The 15,973-nt window shown below is 42.4% G+C and overlaps 1 protein-coding gene across 1 annotated transcript in view; it reads right to left on the bottom strand.

Annotated features, from left to right (window-relative positions):
* LRP2 (LDL receptor related protein 2) overlaps positions 1-15,973 on the bottom strand; it is a 193,316-nt gene that overhangs the window by 5,587 nt on the left and 171,756 nt on the right. Inside the window, exons 67-76 of the mRNA XM_045575318.1 lie at positions 15,655-15,820; positions 13,537-13,665; positions 10,489-10,709; positions 9,345-9,521; positions 6,832-6,951; positions 4,675-4,765; positions 3,797-3,864; positions 3,502-3,619; positions 2,659-2,788; positions 1,204-1,305 (exon numbers count right to left, since the gene is read on the bottom strand). Of these exons, the coding sequence (XP_045431274.1) occupies positions 1,204-1,305; positions 2,659-2,788; positions 3,502-3,619; positions 3,797-3,864; positions 4,675-4,765; positions 6,832-6,951; positions 9,345-9,521; positions 10,489-10,709; positions 13,537-13,665; positions 15,655-15,820 (1,322 nt within the window). The remainder of the gene's footprint in view (positions 1-1,203; positions 1,306-2,658; positions 2,789-3,501; positions 3,620-3,796; positions 3,865-4,674; positions 4,766-6,831; positions 6,952-9,344; positions 9,522-10,488; positions 10,710-13,536; positions 13,666-15,654; positions 15,821-15,973) is intronic.

The following is a 15,973-nucleotide window of genomic DNA, read 5'->3' as shown; positions in this document are numbered from 1 at the left end:
AATTTCCTTCTTTTCCTATTATTTTTACATTCACCCCTTTGTTTCTTCTCAAATTTGGTATGTGTTTGTAAACATTACTTCATTTTATTTCAAGTGAAAATGCCAAATTAAATATTATATTGATTTTATCATGCAACCAAAGTTTTGCTAGATGGCTACCAGAGGATTAGGTGAAATGCTTTCAAGATTCAAATATTTCTGATCTTAAGAAAGCTACGCATAAAATAAACATTTCTATCTTGTGTTAAAATGTACCATTATGATTATAAAAAAAGTTTAGGTGTTAATACCAAAACTGTATTTCACTGAGGCCACAGTAGTTTTGACCAAGGAAGCACAGGCTAACCGCGGACAGGCACTGGAAGTGGTGTTGGGGCTATTGACCTAATGAAAAATTTTCCCTTCATGCATACACTGTCTCCTCTCTCTGCTCCTCTGCAAGGTAAGTGAGCAGTGGGGCTTTACCAAAGAAATGTCAGTATCTGCCTCTCAGCTTTGGAGACATTTTTACTTTTCAGAAAAGTAGGAGAAAGACAAGCATAGGGAGGTCGCCTCAAATCACACCTTTGTGATACCAGTAAGAACCCAGAGAGTACAGCCCAAATCTCAGCATGATGACCTGTCAATCATTCACTCTTTCATTTCTCTTTCATAGGGAGCCTCGTGACTCAGGCTCTGTGTTTACCAAGCCTCTGAACGGATTCAGAGTGAATCTTCTTGCTTTGACCATTCATAATAAAAAGGTTCTCGGCAGGCCGGTGTGGCTCAGTTGGTTGGGCGTTGTCCCATGCACCAAGAGGTTGCCGGTTTGATTCTGGATCAGGGCACATTCCTGGGTTTTGAGGTCAATCCCCAGAGTGCAGGAAGCAGCCAATGGATGTTTCTCTCTCATCAATGTTTCTCTCCCTCTCCTTTCCTTTCTAAAAGTCAATAAAATCTCCCCCCCCCCCCCCAAATGAAAAGGTTCTTGGTCAGCACACCCGGCATGGTTGTCAAATATCAACAACTGTACAAAACAGGATTCTGGTTGTATTCAGGTCTCATGTCCTTGGGTCAGTCTTGTTACCTCAGTAAACTGAGGGTTGGACCACAGGCTTCCTTCCATCTGAGGGAAGGTGAGACCCCTACAGGGACATTCATTACTCAAAAGAACGAGGTCCAGTAGTTGTAGCACCTGAAAGAAAGGCCCGTGTGAGGGCTCACCTGGGCTGGCGGAGCCTCTTTGACAGAAGTGTCCCGGGTCGCATACATTGGGTTTTCAAAGACTATGGGCTGCTTCCCCATCTCCATGGTGAAGTGATCACTCTGGTGAAGGAAAAGAGGTTATGCCATACTGACCGGATTCACACAGACAGGAAGGTGTTCTCCTCATGCCTACAGGCATGCTAGGTGCTATGTCAAACTTACCCCAAAATGGTAAAAATACATAAATAAATAAACCCCAGCAGAGATGCAAGGCCTGCTCCCAGAAAACCACTATGTAAAGCAGTGATTTTCAACCCTTTTCATTTCATGGCACTCATAAAAAAATTACTAAAATTTAGCAGTATATCGGGAAAAAAAAAAAAAAAAAAAAAAAACAGATATTTTTGCTGAACTGACAAAAAAAAGAAAAAGAAATAATTTTGATCCATTCACATCAAATGGCTATTGTTGGGTTGGTTGTTGACATTTTTTATTTTTATTTGACCAACTAAGGGCAACGAGGTCAGTGCCCCTGACTAAATTGTCAAGTATGGCATGTTTTAAAATTCTTGTGGCACATGGGATGAAAACTGCTGATGTAAAGTAACAGAATGCACTAACCAGTCAGCTCAAGAAATGGAAACACTCTTCCTATGTCTAGGCACCTTGACACTTGGGGACTGGGTTTGAACTACAGAGAAAAGGGTGGATGGTGGAAAAAGAGTAAAGTAGAGAAGAGGGGAGGGGAAAGAAGAAAGAAGAGATAATTTTGTACTTTGGGGCAGGAGCAAAAATGAAAGCTTGGAGGAAAGGCAGAATGCTGAAATTGCTTTCCCTATACTGATTAACCTGTACTAGCCCACTCATGAAATACCCGTTTGGTCCTCACAGGAGGCATTTTATACAGATGAAGGCAAATATTATTGTACCCATTGTACAGAGAGGTCAAGCTCCATGCCTATTATCAATAATACATATTTAGAAGGTGCAGTTATTATTGCAACCAATGGCTGACTCTAAAATCACTGTTTATTTCATCACTATACATTGGTGGGAAAATAAACACCACCAGCGAACATATAGTTCCTTATTCCTTCCTTTAAAAATACAAAGGTCATCAAATAAGAAGAGAATATCATGCTCTATTTCCCCTCCTCTCCCAAAAGTCTGTTTGAGATTCTAATTAAACTTAATTAAAACTACTTAGGATACCAATTCAACAGAATGGCACAGAGCAAAAAAAGTTTCAACATTATTACCATTTTTCGGCACATTTCTGCAACAAACCTAATGTTTCCTAGCTTGTATGTATAGTGAAGAGTTTTTTTTCTGAGAGATATATAATTTTGTTTTGTTTTCTTGCTTAATTTTATTTTTTATAATAAAAAAAAGTGCTTCTTTTGTAAAACAGTAAAAAAAAAAAAAAAAAAAAAAAGAAGAACCTTCACACCGTCATTTTGAAACCACACTCACCATCACTATTGCTCTGTCAATAGCAGACTCAGGCCCAAAACCAGACACTCCAATATCCATATTAACATCAGCTCCGGATCTGAAGGTCACCCCATTCCCACTGTCAGAGGATTTGACAAGACTGCTTAAGCTGAGAAAAGAAGTCATAGAAACAGGGTTAATGTTTTTTGTTTTTATAACAAGCCTTTTGCAATAGTACCCTTTCCCCCATATTGCTCAGTGTTATTAAAAGGAAGACAGTTTGGGGTTCCCACTCTAGAGCATCCCCTTAGCTCCCTGGAAGTGTCAAAGCTTGAGATCTAATAGAGGGCCAGCCTCGCCCGTCACACAGCCGATGTCTCTCCGCCTAACCTGAATGCCCACCAGCAGGCACAACCACTTGGACTAGAAAATGTGATTGGCATTCAGGTTTCTATGAAGCACTTGCTTAAGAAGTTGTGAGCTGAAGTGACTGCTTTAAGTTCCCTCCCTTTTGTTTCTGCAGAACAGGTGAGCTATGCATTGTACTTTACTTACTTTAAAAAATAAACAGCCGAAACCGGTTTGGCTCAGTGGATAGAGCGTCGGCTTGGGGACCGAAGGGTCCTAGGTTCGATTCCGGTCAAGGGAATGTACCTTGGTTGCGGGCACATCCCCAGTAGGGGGTGTGCAAGAGGCAGCTGATTGATGACTCTCTCTCATCGATGTTTCTAACTTGCTATCTCTCTCCCTTCCTCTCTGTACAAAATCAATAAAATATATTTTAAAAATGAAATAAATAAATAATACACAACTAAGTTCATGTTTTTGTGTGGTCCCATCACACAGACTTCTAAAATCAATGCTGCACATAATGAAACTGACCTTGGCAGCTTGGGCAGGGAGGGCAGAAGGGAGCCAGTTTTCCTGTAGTGGAAAAATCCTAACGCTGCCAGAGCTCCAATGATGATGATCAGGATGACTGTCAACAGCACGGCCATTGCTGCCATCGAGGAGGGGAGAAGAAGCAAACACATTAATGCGGGAAGGAGAAGAGCCAGTCTTAGCTGTAGAAGCTGGGGGCTAGCCCCATCTATTCTTCAAAGACGGGGTCACACAGAACAGAAACAGCACTCAGTTTAGGCACTATTTCCAGATAACTCATAATCTTCAAACTTACTTGTTCCTGGAGAAATGCCTTTCGAAAGCCCTATTTCACAGTAATTTCCCATGTAGCCAATGGGACACCTGAAAGGAAAAGAATTGTTCACAAGATGTTGCCTTCTTAGGCGTCTATTGCAATTTTATAAGCACATCCTGAGGTAGAGAGAAGTTTGACAGTAAATTATATGTTGAACTATATATCCCGCATGACTTCCATTTATTCTGTCAAGAGATGAAGAACAGGATGAACTGTAATCTGACTTTGGAAATTTACTTTCGATGCAATACTGTGGCATCTACAAGGTCAACCTCATCAAATAAACCTATTGGTGTCTTCTTTAATCCATCGGACTTTTCCTTGAGGAGTAAAAATGGAAACCATTACTGTGTTCTTTCCTTTGATGTGATTTCATTACTCTTAAAGACCTCTATTTATCTTGTTCTGTGTTAGAGCTTTCTCAACAATTCTCTCCTTCCCAAGTCTTGAAGCAGCTCTGCTGAGCAGTCCCTCTCCCATTATCTAGTTGTAATTAACAAGACCAAATGAGTAGGAGAATGTGGTAGTTGTCATTTTTCTAACTGCTTTCCCCCCCCCCCCCCCCCAAGGGTGGCCCACAATTCTGTGGCACCTCCTGGGAGCTTGTTAGAAATGTGGAATCCCTGCGAACAAGGTAGGTGGGGCATTTGATCCAGACCCCAATGGACCTTAGATGCCATACAGTTTGAGAAGCACTGCCTTAGTTCTCTGTGGATTCCCCAAGGGAGGGTAAGCTGGTTAAGATGGGATAATTAGTGAACTAGCAAGGTTCCTATTCTTGTTTTTCTGGCTACTTTAAGGTCTTGGATTACCCCAAAAGCAAATCTTACAGCTCAGACCTCAACATTCAGACTTACTTGCATTTGGGGAGGTCATTCTCATCAAAATAGCAATTTCCTCCGTGCATACACCTGCATGGTGGGGGCATGGTGATAGGATTGTCCACGGCTGCAGAAAGGGAAAGCCATGCACGTGTTAGTCGGCCATACTCAGCAAAGCACCCACACCAGGCAATCCTGCTTCCAGCCCAGGGTGGGGGTGGGGTGGTTGGGGGCAGGGCATCTAATTACTCTCCCTATGAAAACTTTCCCTTCCCCTTCAGTTAGATGAATTTCCTTATCAATAATAAGGTCTTGGAGAGTAACATACATTTGGTAGGAAAAGGAAGCAATTTATATAATTTCCCTCAAAAAACAATTAGACCTCAGAACATACATTAATAGTTCAAAGGAACAATGGTAAAAAAAAAAAAAAAAAATTAATTAAAAAAATAAATAAATAAAAATCTCTTAGGAATTCCCTTCTCGTTTGAAGTATTCATAATTTTCCTCTGTGAACCCATTAAGATCAAGAGTTCAATTACACCTTCAAATTTCAACTAAAGGCTCTGAAGTATCAGCGAGCCATCAACCAATAAACAGACACATAGATACTGACATGGAGATGCTTGACATACAGCTGGTTAGAGACCTCAGTTTTTAAGTCTTTCAAGTCTTGCTCTGGGTCCCTGCTCCAGCTCAGGTCCTAAGTGCTCTCTGGATGTGCCTGGTAGGTCATCAGTGTGCCCATGTGTAATACTTAGAAGATGTTCAATAAGTACTGTGTGTTTATTCAAATACTCTTCTTGCACAGTTCCTCAATTTGAGTCTCTACTCAAAGGACCCTTCATCAAAAAAAACTTCTGAAACTGTCTATCCCACTCCCACCCCAATCTTACCCCTCTTACCCTGCTTTAGTTTTCTCCTTTAACCACCTGACATATTTTTATGGGGTTCTCAATTTATTGTCCTGTTAGAATATAAGCTTAACAAGTGCAGGGAATGTGTCTGTTTTGCTCACTATCTCCAACCCTTAGAACAGTGCTTAGCACATAGTAGGCACTCAGTAAATATTTGTCAAATAAACTGATTAATGTACCAAACCAAGATCACACACAAATGACTACCATCATTAATGTGCTACCTTTGGTTCAAGTTCTTTTAAATGAGACTCTTAATATATCCCACTTGGCAATACATGTAAGTGAGCAAAGTAGTAGATGAAGTGACAACCTAGACATTACTCCTTCAATATGAGATTGTAATAAATGTGAGAACATCCATCAAGAGCATATAACAAGTCTCAAAAGCTTTAAATTGTCATTTTGTTCAAAATATTGCAAAATAGTATAGTCTTGCCAATATTTCCCCAATAGCCCTGGAATAGGGGAAGGGAGGCAGAGGGAAGCAGTTTCTTTACCCTGAATTCATTCTATAAACCTGACAACGTTTCAGCCTGGTTGGGAAGAGTCACAAGGTAGTGCCTTAATCCTCTTCATTCCCCATTGTCTAAAACTGGGGGATGTGAGCCATTAAATGGGCCACTAGTGAACAAGAGCAGTATGATTTTTTTAAAAGAATGTATCAAATGTTGTATACTAGTTATAGACACTAGTTACTCCTCATTTATTAGCTCCTTAACTTAAGAATCATTGAAAAAATAGCTTGCCATGCATAGGTTATCCATAGCATTTATTCTGGTCTCTCCCAACAGCACAGGTATATTTTATAATGTGGTCCCTTGCAACTGTCAAAACTTTGACATGAGCATGTGAGGAAAACAGCCTTCCCCTCTATAAGCCCCAGCCTCCACTTCAGGAGCCAGGTCCTCCCTGTAAAGGAACTCAGGTAAGGCTGAATGGACTCAGGCGAGTAGTCATCCAGAATGGGGTGGGAAAGGAAAGAAGGCCTTATAGAAAATTCCATTTTCAAAATGTCTTTGCAAAACAGCACAACTGTAGATTTATGGGCACTGAACCTATCTCTGAAGTTCTTAGCAAATAATTCTCAGAAATCATCAGAACACAGTTCCTCCCCCTCCTCCCTCCTCCTAGCCATCACTTCTTCATTCTGCAATGGACCTAGTACACAGGATTCTTCAGGCTCCTGAAGGAAGTGAAGCGTAAATAGGGAATCTCCTGAAGAAGGCAGAACGGCTCTCCCAGGCCCCTGAGGCTGTCCGGGCAGTGTCCCTACCTGCATCACACTCAGTCATGCTCCCCTCCAAAAAGGTGGCGCCCTGGGGACAGGCACAGCTGTATCCTTTGGGTCTTAGGAGGCAGAGGTGGCTGCAGACATTCTTACAGCGGTTGGGCACTGAAAAGCAGATGAGAGAACCACGGTTAGGTTCTGAGGCGGAAATGATTAACCCAACCAAGGATATACCCATCCACTGAGTCGTGGCCCTGACAGTTGACATCCCAGCACCTCTAGGCCATGTGCCACCTGGCTATCACCCTCATGTACACTGCCATCCCTTGCTACCCACCAAAGTGGCACAGTTCCTCCCTGTGCCCTCCACCCTACTTCTACACCACTCACTTTTATTGGCATCACTATCTCTGCCCTGGCAGGTTTGACAGATAGGTGCCTGACCACTGGGTGACCTCAAAAACTAATCAGTGCTAAGCAATTTGAGATAGTTCCAAAAAAACCACTAAGAGACTCCATTATTACAGCAAGATTTATCATTGCCCACATTTGGGTAGGTCAGAATGTGTGGTCCATCCAAAGCATATACTGGATGTGATTTCCACCCTCACACTCCAAGGAGAACTTCCTTCTGGGCTTCAGTTTCCTTATTTGTAAGACAATGGGGTTTCCGGGCTGTGATTATCAGAATCAGATGGGAGCTATTCACAAGGATGGTGGCCCAGTCATGGAAATTGATGTGTTTACATTGGTCTGGAATAGAGCTCCATTATCACTATTAAAAAGTCCCTCACGTAATTACAGAGTCATCTAAATTCTACCTTAGCATATATTATGACTTATCAAAGGATTAGATGACCTCTAAATTCCTCCTCACACTGACATTCTGTGATCCTGATTCTCTCTCACCTAAAATGTAACCATAGACAAGACATGGTGATAAATAAAATAAAAAGGCACATTCCAAAAGCCTCGTTCAGAACCTATTCCATTACCATTTCTTCAGCTCTCTCAGGCAGAGCTTTCACATTTTAATGTGATACAAACGCCCTGGGAACCTGACTCCAAAGGGCTGGGCAGGGCCTGAGAGCCTGCATTTCTTGCCAGCTCCCACAGGATACCAATGCTACTGGCCCATGGCCCACACTGTGAGCAGGGCCCGGAGCAGGGATTCTCAAAATGGGGTCCTGGAACCAGCAACTTTAGCATCAGTTGGGAACTTGTTACAAATGCAAACTTCTTAGGCCACCTCAGGAATATTAAATCAGAATTTCTGTGGGTGGGGCACAGCAATATGTTCCACAAGCTTTCTAGATGTGTCTAATGCATGCTAAACTAGAACTATGGGTCCAGAGCAAACCTAACCTGGCACAGCTGAGCTGTGTCTCTGGCTTACACAGCAGCACTCAGCTCTTTGCAAAGCGGGCCAGAGCCTGAGCTGACTGTGATGCTTTTCCTTCAGGATTTTCAGGATTCTCCTCTGCCTGATTCCTGGGCAGCCTTTTCCACAGGGGCCAGAGGCTCACCAGGTAAACGGTGCTCTGCCTTTAAAACCATCCAGAGTGAGAGCTGCAGGAGCGATTAGGACAGGAGAGCTGGGGTGTTTTGGAAATGGGTTGGAAAGCCAGCAATCACTATCAGCAACACAAGTCAGTGAAGCCTCAGAAAGGGCATATGCCACCAGTGTCATCTCCTGGGAGATTTATCTCTGAGTTCCAATTTGGTAAGTCTGATTTGGGGTCTCAGAGGGTCAGTGAACTTAAAGGGACCTCAGGCTCCACCTTTGTTCTGCATACAGGGATGGGAAGGGAACCAACTAATCAAAGGTCCCCCCCATGACAGAATTCAACCTGGATCGAGGTATACTGATCACAGCTTGAATGGAAAGATGCTGAGCTCTGGGTTCAGTGGAATCTTAAAATCATGCCTAAGTTTAAAACGCATCTGTTGGTTGTGCAACTTGGGCATATGAGTTACTGAATCTCTCCTATCCTCAGTTTCCTTATGTGACACGAGAATCTGACATTTAGAATTTAAGAGTCTATGTCCTTTCCTCACTTCAAAAAAGTCCTTTCCCTTTCATCTAACAGCTAACCTGATGAAGCGGAAACCGGAACTAAGGAAATAAGAAAAGGGGGGAGGGGTAGAAGTGCGCGGGCCTGACAATCTCAGACTAAGGCTCACACAGCCCAGGATAACTCAACTAGCCTAATTGCAAGGAACGGGTCAAACTGATGATGTCCAGGAGACCCACACTGTGACTTGTTAAGGCAACTCATTGTCATCAGGGGTCTGATGCCTGCTGGATGCTGTGGCTGGAAATACATACCCATAACTCCAAAAGGCGAGGACTGAAATATTATTACTTCATATCTGCTGGTGGCATATATAATTTCATCCAACCTCCAATGAACCTCCCCCCCCCACACACACACACACACATACACACACCTTTCATGCACCAAGAGATCAACCTATTATAATCCATTACATTTTCCAACACCACAGCCATTAATTTGAAAGAATGAGGAACATCGTATTCCAAGGTTAGTGGTTACCTGACTGATTGTATCTGTGTTGATGAAGGACTCGAACTTGAGTGAGCCAGGGGCTCACAGTGATCATTTTCTCTTTCTTGTCTTGCCCAAATTTATCTTGTGTCCATACTTCTCCCTTATCCTTCGATACCCAGTATAACTGGCCTTCGAATATGTCAAGACTGTAAGGGTCCTCTGCTGCTTACCCACAGGAAGAAAAAAAAACAAAAACCGGTTACTGAAAAGAGGACCTAACCCCACCTCGTGTCAGGCTTCACTCTGCGTGAATTAATCACAATGCGATGCCTGACAATCCACAACAGTCAGGCAGTACACGAGACCACAGAAGCACGCTCTCCTGGGAGATCAAGATAACGAAAATTAAACTAAATGAGGCCCACTGGCTAACCCCAGTGGTAGGGGACATGCTCGCTTTCAAGTTGCTGATTTTATTTTACTTTTGGAAAACAATCTGTATGGCAGAGAATTTTTTTCCTTGAAAACAAGATACAGCTTATCGGGAAAACCTGGTAGGTGCTGGATTCCTGCAGTTCGACAATCTGGATAAGAAAGCAAAATGTTTGTCTCCTTCTAGGTGTTTCCAGTTGTGTAAAATGAACAATCCAGCATGATAAGAACAAGTGTGTCTCAGGTGGTTAGACATGGGTTACCCCGCCTCCTCTCTCAAGATAACTCAACTGGAACCTCAATTACTTTAATATCTGCTGCTGAGAGCATTTTAAAAAAATATGTAAAAAGAACAAAAAGAACTTAATTACAGCATTGCTAAGGAGTTCATTTGCATTTAAATCAGCAGGGGAAAGTGATATTTAAGAATTAACATTGCCGAAACCAATTTGGCTCAGTCTGCAGACTGGAAGGTCCCAGGTTCGATTCCGGTCAAGGGCATGTATCTGGGTTGCGGGCGCGTCCTCAGTCGGGGGAGTGCAGGAGGCAGCTGGTGGATGTTTCTTTCTCATCGACGTTTCTAGCTCTCTATCTCTCTCCCTTCCTCTCTGTGAAAAATCAATAAAATATATTAAAAAAAAAAAAAGAATTAACATAAACCACTTCTTAAAATCAGGGTTCCTCTCTGAGAAAATAGGCAAAGAGATTGGAAAGATAATAATTGATTACTGCACATTAAATTTGCACTATTTCTAACCTGCACTGGCAACAATTCTCCTATCAGTCCCATCATATTTTATGGTTTCAATCGTTTTCTCCTTGAAGTCACTCCAGTAGATCCGGTCATTGTTCAAATAATCAATAGAAAGACCAGTAGGCCAACCGAGGTCCTCATGGACCAGGATGCTCCGATGCTGCCCATCCATCCAGGCTGACTCGATTTTCGGTTCCTTGCCCCAGTCCGTCCAGAACATAAGCCTGTAACAGAAAGTCTCTTCATTTGAAGCATTTCACCAAGGGAGGCTTCTCCCCCGAAGTGGAGAATAGACTTCCCACAGGAAGGTCAACTGGTTTTCTAAGAGCCCTAGTGCTGAGTGATGCTGTTTTTATACTTCAGAAGACAGAGAGAAAAGGGGCAGCTGGAGCATCTGTGATCTCTCCTTCCTGAAAACTGCACCTTCTCAATAGAAAGTGGCCAGCCCTGGCCAGGACCGGTTTGGCTCAGTGGATAGAGCATCGGCCTACGGACTGAAAGGTCCCGGGTTCGATTCCGGTCAGGGGCATGTACCTTGGTTGCGGGCACATTCCCAGTGGGGGGTGTGCAAGAGGCAGCTGGTCGATGTTTCTCTCTCATCGACGTTTCTAACTCTTTGTCCCTCTCAATTCCTCTCTGTGTAAAATCAATAAAATATATTAAAAAAAAAAAAAAAAAAAAAAAAAAAAAAAAAAAAAGAAAGTGGCCAGCCCTGCCCAACAATATACAGCCAGACCCTTTAAAATATATATCGGGTCTAGTAATAATTAATGTCGTTTTTAAACATTCGTTTAAAATCTTGCTTGGCGTTGACTTGTATTGACATAACCTTCAAACATGTGGTATCTACAGAACGTGTGAAGTGCAATTAACAAGTTTTGCTTGAAAAAGCTTGTGTTTGGTTTGGTTTTTGTTGCAAAACTAAGGCTAAGAAGATGGCAGATGAAGAGCATATTCGGCACTGCATGCTTTACGAGTTCCAATTAGGAAGAAAAGCAAGTGAGGCTGCAAAAAACATCTGTAGTGCTCTTGGTCAAGATGCAGTTAGCGCCAGAAAATGCCAGCATTGGTTTGAGAAATTTCGCAAGGGAAATTTTTCGTTAGATGACAAGAGTGGTCGAGGCCATGTGTCCAATTTTGATCAAGAAGCTCTTCAAGCTCTTTTGGTGCAAAATCCTCAAATTACCCAACAAGAGCTTGCGACAACTTTTAATTGTTCACAAAAAACAATTTCCAATCAATTGCGTGCACTTGGCAAAGTCCAAAAGTTTGGAAAATGGGTTCCTCATGAGTTGACCGACAACAACTGTAATCAAAGAGTCACAATTTGCAGTTCGCTCCTCTCTCGTCAAAACCGTTTGCCGTTTTTAGAGCAAATTGTTACCGGAGATGAACAATGGGTGCTGTATGTTAATTTGAAAAGGCGGCCTCAATGGTTGGACAAAAATGAGGCTCCGCAGCCCACGCCAAAACCTGACTTGCATGCGAAAAAAGTGATGTTGTGTGTTTGGTGGAATTTTAAAGGAATTCTTCATTATGAACTTTTACCATAACCAAACCATTACAAGTGCAGTGTATAGTGCCCAATTGGAAAGGTTAGCCCAAGCTTTAAGAGAAAAAGAACCCGCACTGATTAATCGGAAGGGCGTACGTAATTCTTCACCACGATAACACACGACCGCATACTGCAAGAATCACTGCTGAAAAACTGCGCCAGTTGGAATGGGAAGTTCTCCCTCAACCTGCATATTCTCCTGATATTGCCCCTTCCGATTACCATTTGTTTCGTTCTTTGCAAAACTTTCTTCTTGGAAAAAAATTTAATAATGAAGAATGCCTCAAAAATGCATTGACCGAATTTTTTGCATCAAAATCACAAGAATTTTAGAACAGAGGGATTAAAATGCTTCCTGAGCGTTGGGCACAAGTAGTAGAAAACAACGGCAACTATATTGTTGATTAAATTTTGTTGTATTGTTTAAATAAATTCGATTTAAAAAAGTATTAGAAAACGACATTCATTATTACTAGACCTAATACATCATTAAAAAAAACTGTTTCTAGCATCAATCAGACTGTCAGGCCTCAGAGGGAAGGTAGAGGAGGGTGGAGATAAGGGAGAGAGACCAACCAAAAAACTTGTGTGCATGCATATGAGCTTAACCAGTGGTCATGGACAACAGGGGTGTGGGAGTATGCATGGGGAGGGGTTTGGGATGTGAATGGGAAGGATGACGACAAATATGTGATACCTTAATCAATAAAGTAATTTTTAAAAAAAGCTGTTCCTTCTTCAAAAAATATTTGGAGAATATTATTGAATGCCTCTGTGCGAAAGGTACTATTCTGTGTTTGGGATGTCTCAGAGATCAAACACAGATTCCTACCCTCTGGGAGATTACAATCAAACTCTTTTAAAAAGTATTATTTTGCATCCAATTAAGACTTAATTATGAAAGAATTGAGTATACCAGGGATTGTGCCAATTCAAATCCCTAGAAAGGATCAAGCAGGCCAGATAAATGCATGGAGCAGAGCAGTTATAAACATGAAGTGAAGGGCAGACACAGTCCTGTCTAAAAATTCCAGGCAACGCTACATCAAGGAAGGCATACCTACCTAGTGTTACCACTTCTGATTTTCAAGTACCAAATACAGATTTTTAAAACTTTAAAAACGTGAGCAACTAAGTCAAATGTGCTTATTAGGCCATATTAGCCCACCAGCCACCACTTTGCAGCCTCTAGTCTAAACCAATCATCAGGTATAGATCTATCCTTAAATTCTTTTGAGGAATGTATGGAATTTAGATTAACTGGGATCTGGAAAATATGTGGCCAGAGGTCTTACACCGCATTGATCTGAAGCCAGTTGATCTAAATGATCTTTTGGGCATAATTCTTGAAAACAGTCATAGATGTCACTCCAAAAAAGTCAAAAGACAATTTTAGCGCAATTAGAAAAAAATAATCAAACACATAATTTTTTTTTTTTTTTTTAGAAACCAAGTGGAAAATATCTAGAACATTAAATGTTCCTTCAAGTACTTACCCGAGTTTGGGATTCACAACCACTGCAGCTGGTTGATCTAGTTCGGTGGTAATTAGCCACTTTCTGTATCTTCCATCAAGTTTAGCCACCTCAATCCGTTGACTCCTGGCATCTGACCAGTAAATATGCCTGAATTTAAAGGGACACAGTTAAACAACCAAAAAGTCTAGACTTGTCACTTTTAGGAGTTCCGAGGGTGAGAGCATTTAGTTTGGAAATCCCAGCTGGCACGACAGCTACTCAGATGCTAGTGATCTGGGCATAGTCTCCCTCCAATGGACATCTGTGGAAGGTTAAAATGGGAGAAGAGACAAAAGAGGGGACGCCTGCTTGATCAGTCAAAGCAGCTGAATCTGCCAGGATCAAATGAAGATGGACCTCACATCTGGCATTCTTATGAGACATGTACTTCCAGGAAGAAGCTTTAAGCAATTTTGGGATGGCCCTTTCATTCTGATTGCCCGGCTTCCTCCTCAGCAGAGAACCCCATTCGAATCCGCAGGAATCTGGCATCGGTCCCAAGGGAGAGTGAAAATAGCCTTTCAAAATAACAAACTCAGCCGGGCCATCCTGTGCTTCCATCCTTAAATTTGTGGCAAAATCCTTCCCTTCTTCCATTCCTAAGACTGAGGCCATCCTGCCCTTTCTCCATCCCTAGGACTTGCAGTTCTCAGTCTCTCCCAGGCGGAAAGATTTCCATCTGTTTCTTAATTCACTCATTCATTAAGGCTGAGAAAGAAGTAAAACTTCAAACAGGAAAACAGATCTGGCATTGCCTGCTTGGTTTTGAGGAGGAAGTGTTGAAGTCAAGAGTTTCAAGTTCCTGATTCTCTGAGGCCTTGATTCATGGCAGAAAAATGCTAGAAAAGGTTTCTCCTGTTAGCCTGCAGGCACAGTGGGGACCTCATTAATTTCAGAGATGTTGAAATCTTCCAGGATCACCAGACAAGTTGTTTAAAGGTAAAAATTAATTAGTGTGACAAGTGACTCTCCATTCTCCCAGAGGGCAGCAAGCCTGAGCCTTCCCTTGCAAACATTTTCCCACTGTTAGTTCCCTTTCAAGGACACAGGGGATGCTATGAGCGCCTGAGCTCTGGTTCTAATGTTATTGCTTTGCCACCAATGCCACTCCAGTGCAAGGCTCTTCCATGAAGAAGGAGCTTACTGACTTTTCCACATCTGGCTGCATCACATGCATCTACTTTATGATAGGCCTGCTTAAAAGTTCTTCCTTAGAGATCATCCAAAATGTGTGTCTCTGCTCCCTGGGGTTCTAGAACATCTAAAAGAGGACAATGGAGCCGATATCTCTATTAATAAACAACCCAAGATGACAGCAAAGTCAAATTTCCAATCTGTTTAGACAACACAGCCTGCCCAAAACACAAGGTGTGGATTGTTCCTCCTTGAAATAATTACCACAGAGAAAAATGTTTCATCCCAACTTTTACTGGAAGAATTGTATGTCCCATTTCTTCACAAAATGAACAGTTCTGCCATACAAGTTAATTTCTGGACCCAGAACCCTGTTGGCAAGAATGTTCTCCTAGATATAAATATAGTCTTCACCTTTGTTCTTTCCCAGTCTCTTTTTGGCACATCCTATATAATAAAAGCCTAATATGCTAAGTGTCCAACCATTCAACCAGTCTCTATGCCGCACACTGACAACCAGGGGACAGATACTCCAACCAGTAGGTTAGCTTGCTGCTGGGGTCCTGCTGATCAATCTGGGCAAGAAGGACTGGACACGCCCTGGAGACCTCCCATGGTCCCTCCCAGGCCCTGATCCTGCACTAGTTGGGTCCCTCTCACAATCCAGGACCCATCAGGGGATGTTGGAGAGCCAGTTTCAGCCTGATCCCCCCCAGACCAAGCTGAGGGACCCAACAGGTGCACGAATCTATGCTCCAGGCCTCTAGTATAAAGTAAATGATAATATTAATAGGACACATTGGTGTAAGCAGAGATGGCTGCAAGCACAGCTATTCCTCAGCTGCACCAGTGGCTGAGCATACCCATATCCAGGTCTAGCTTAACTCACGTGCCCAGGAGAGCAGGAAGGAGCTCTGACCAGGTGAGTAGAATGGGCAAGAGGGGAATGTACACTAAACTTACCTTCCAACCCAGTCCACTGCTAATCCATCTGGCTGCACTATGTATTTCAGGCCCAGGTCAATTATCTGCACATGGTTGTTACTGCCAGATTCAAAGTTGGGGATGTAGGCACGTTTGATAGCACCAAAATTAGAGCCATGCCCTAGCACAGTGTAATATATGACACCTGCAGAGGCAAGACACACATGTCAGTTTCATGTTAAGAACATCAGGTAAGACAGGACCTGGTGTCTAGTTAGACGAAATACAGTTCATTTATTGACATCTATATCTCCTCATTGGTCCTATATTAATAATAATTCAACTATACCCATATGAT

This window comes from Pipistrellus kuhlii, unplaced genomic scaffold (assembly GCF_014108245.1).
Source record: "Pipistrellus kuhlii isolate mPipKuh1 unplaced genomic scaffold, mPipKuh1.p scaffold_m20_p_7, whole genome shotgun sequence".
Lineage (NCBI taxonomy): Eukaryota > Metazoa > Chordata > Mammalia > Chiroptera > Vespertilionidae > Pipistrellus > Pipistrellus kuhlii.
This window is presented reverse-complemented; position numbering and strand designations above follow the sequence as displayed.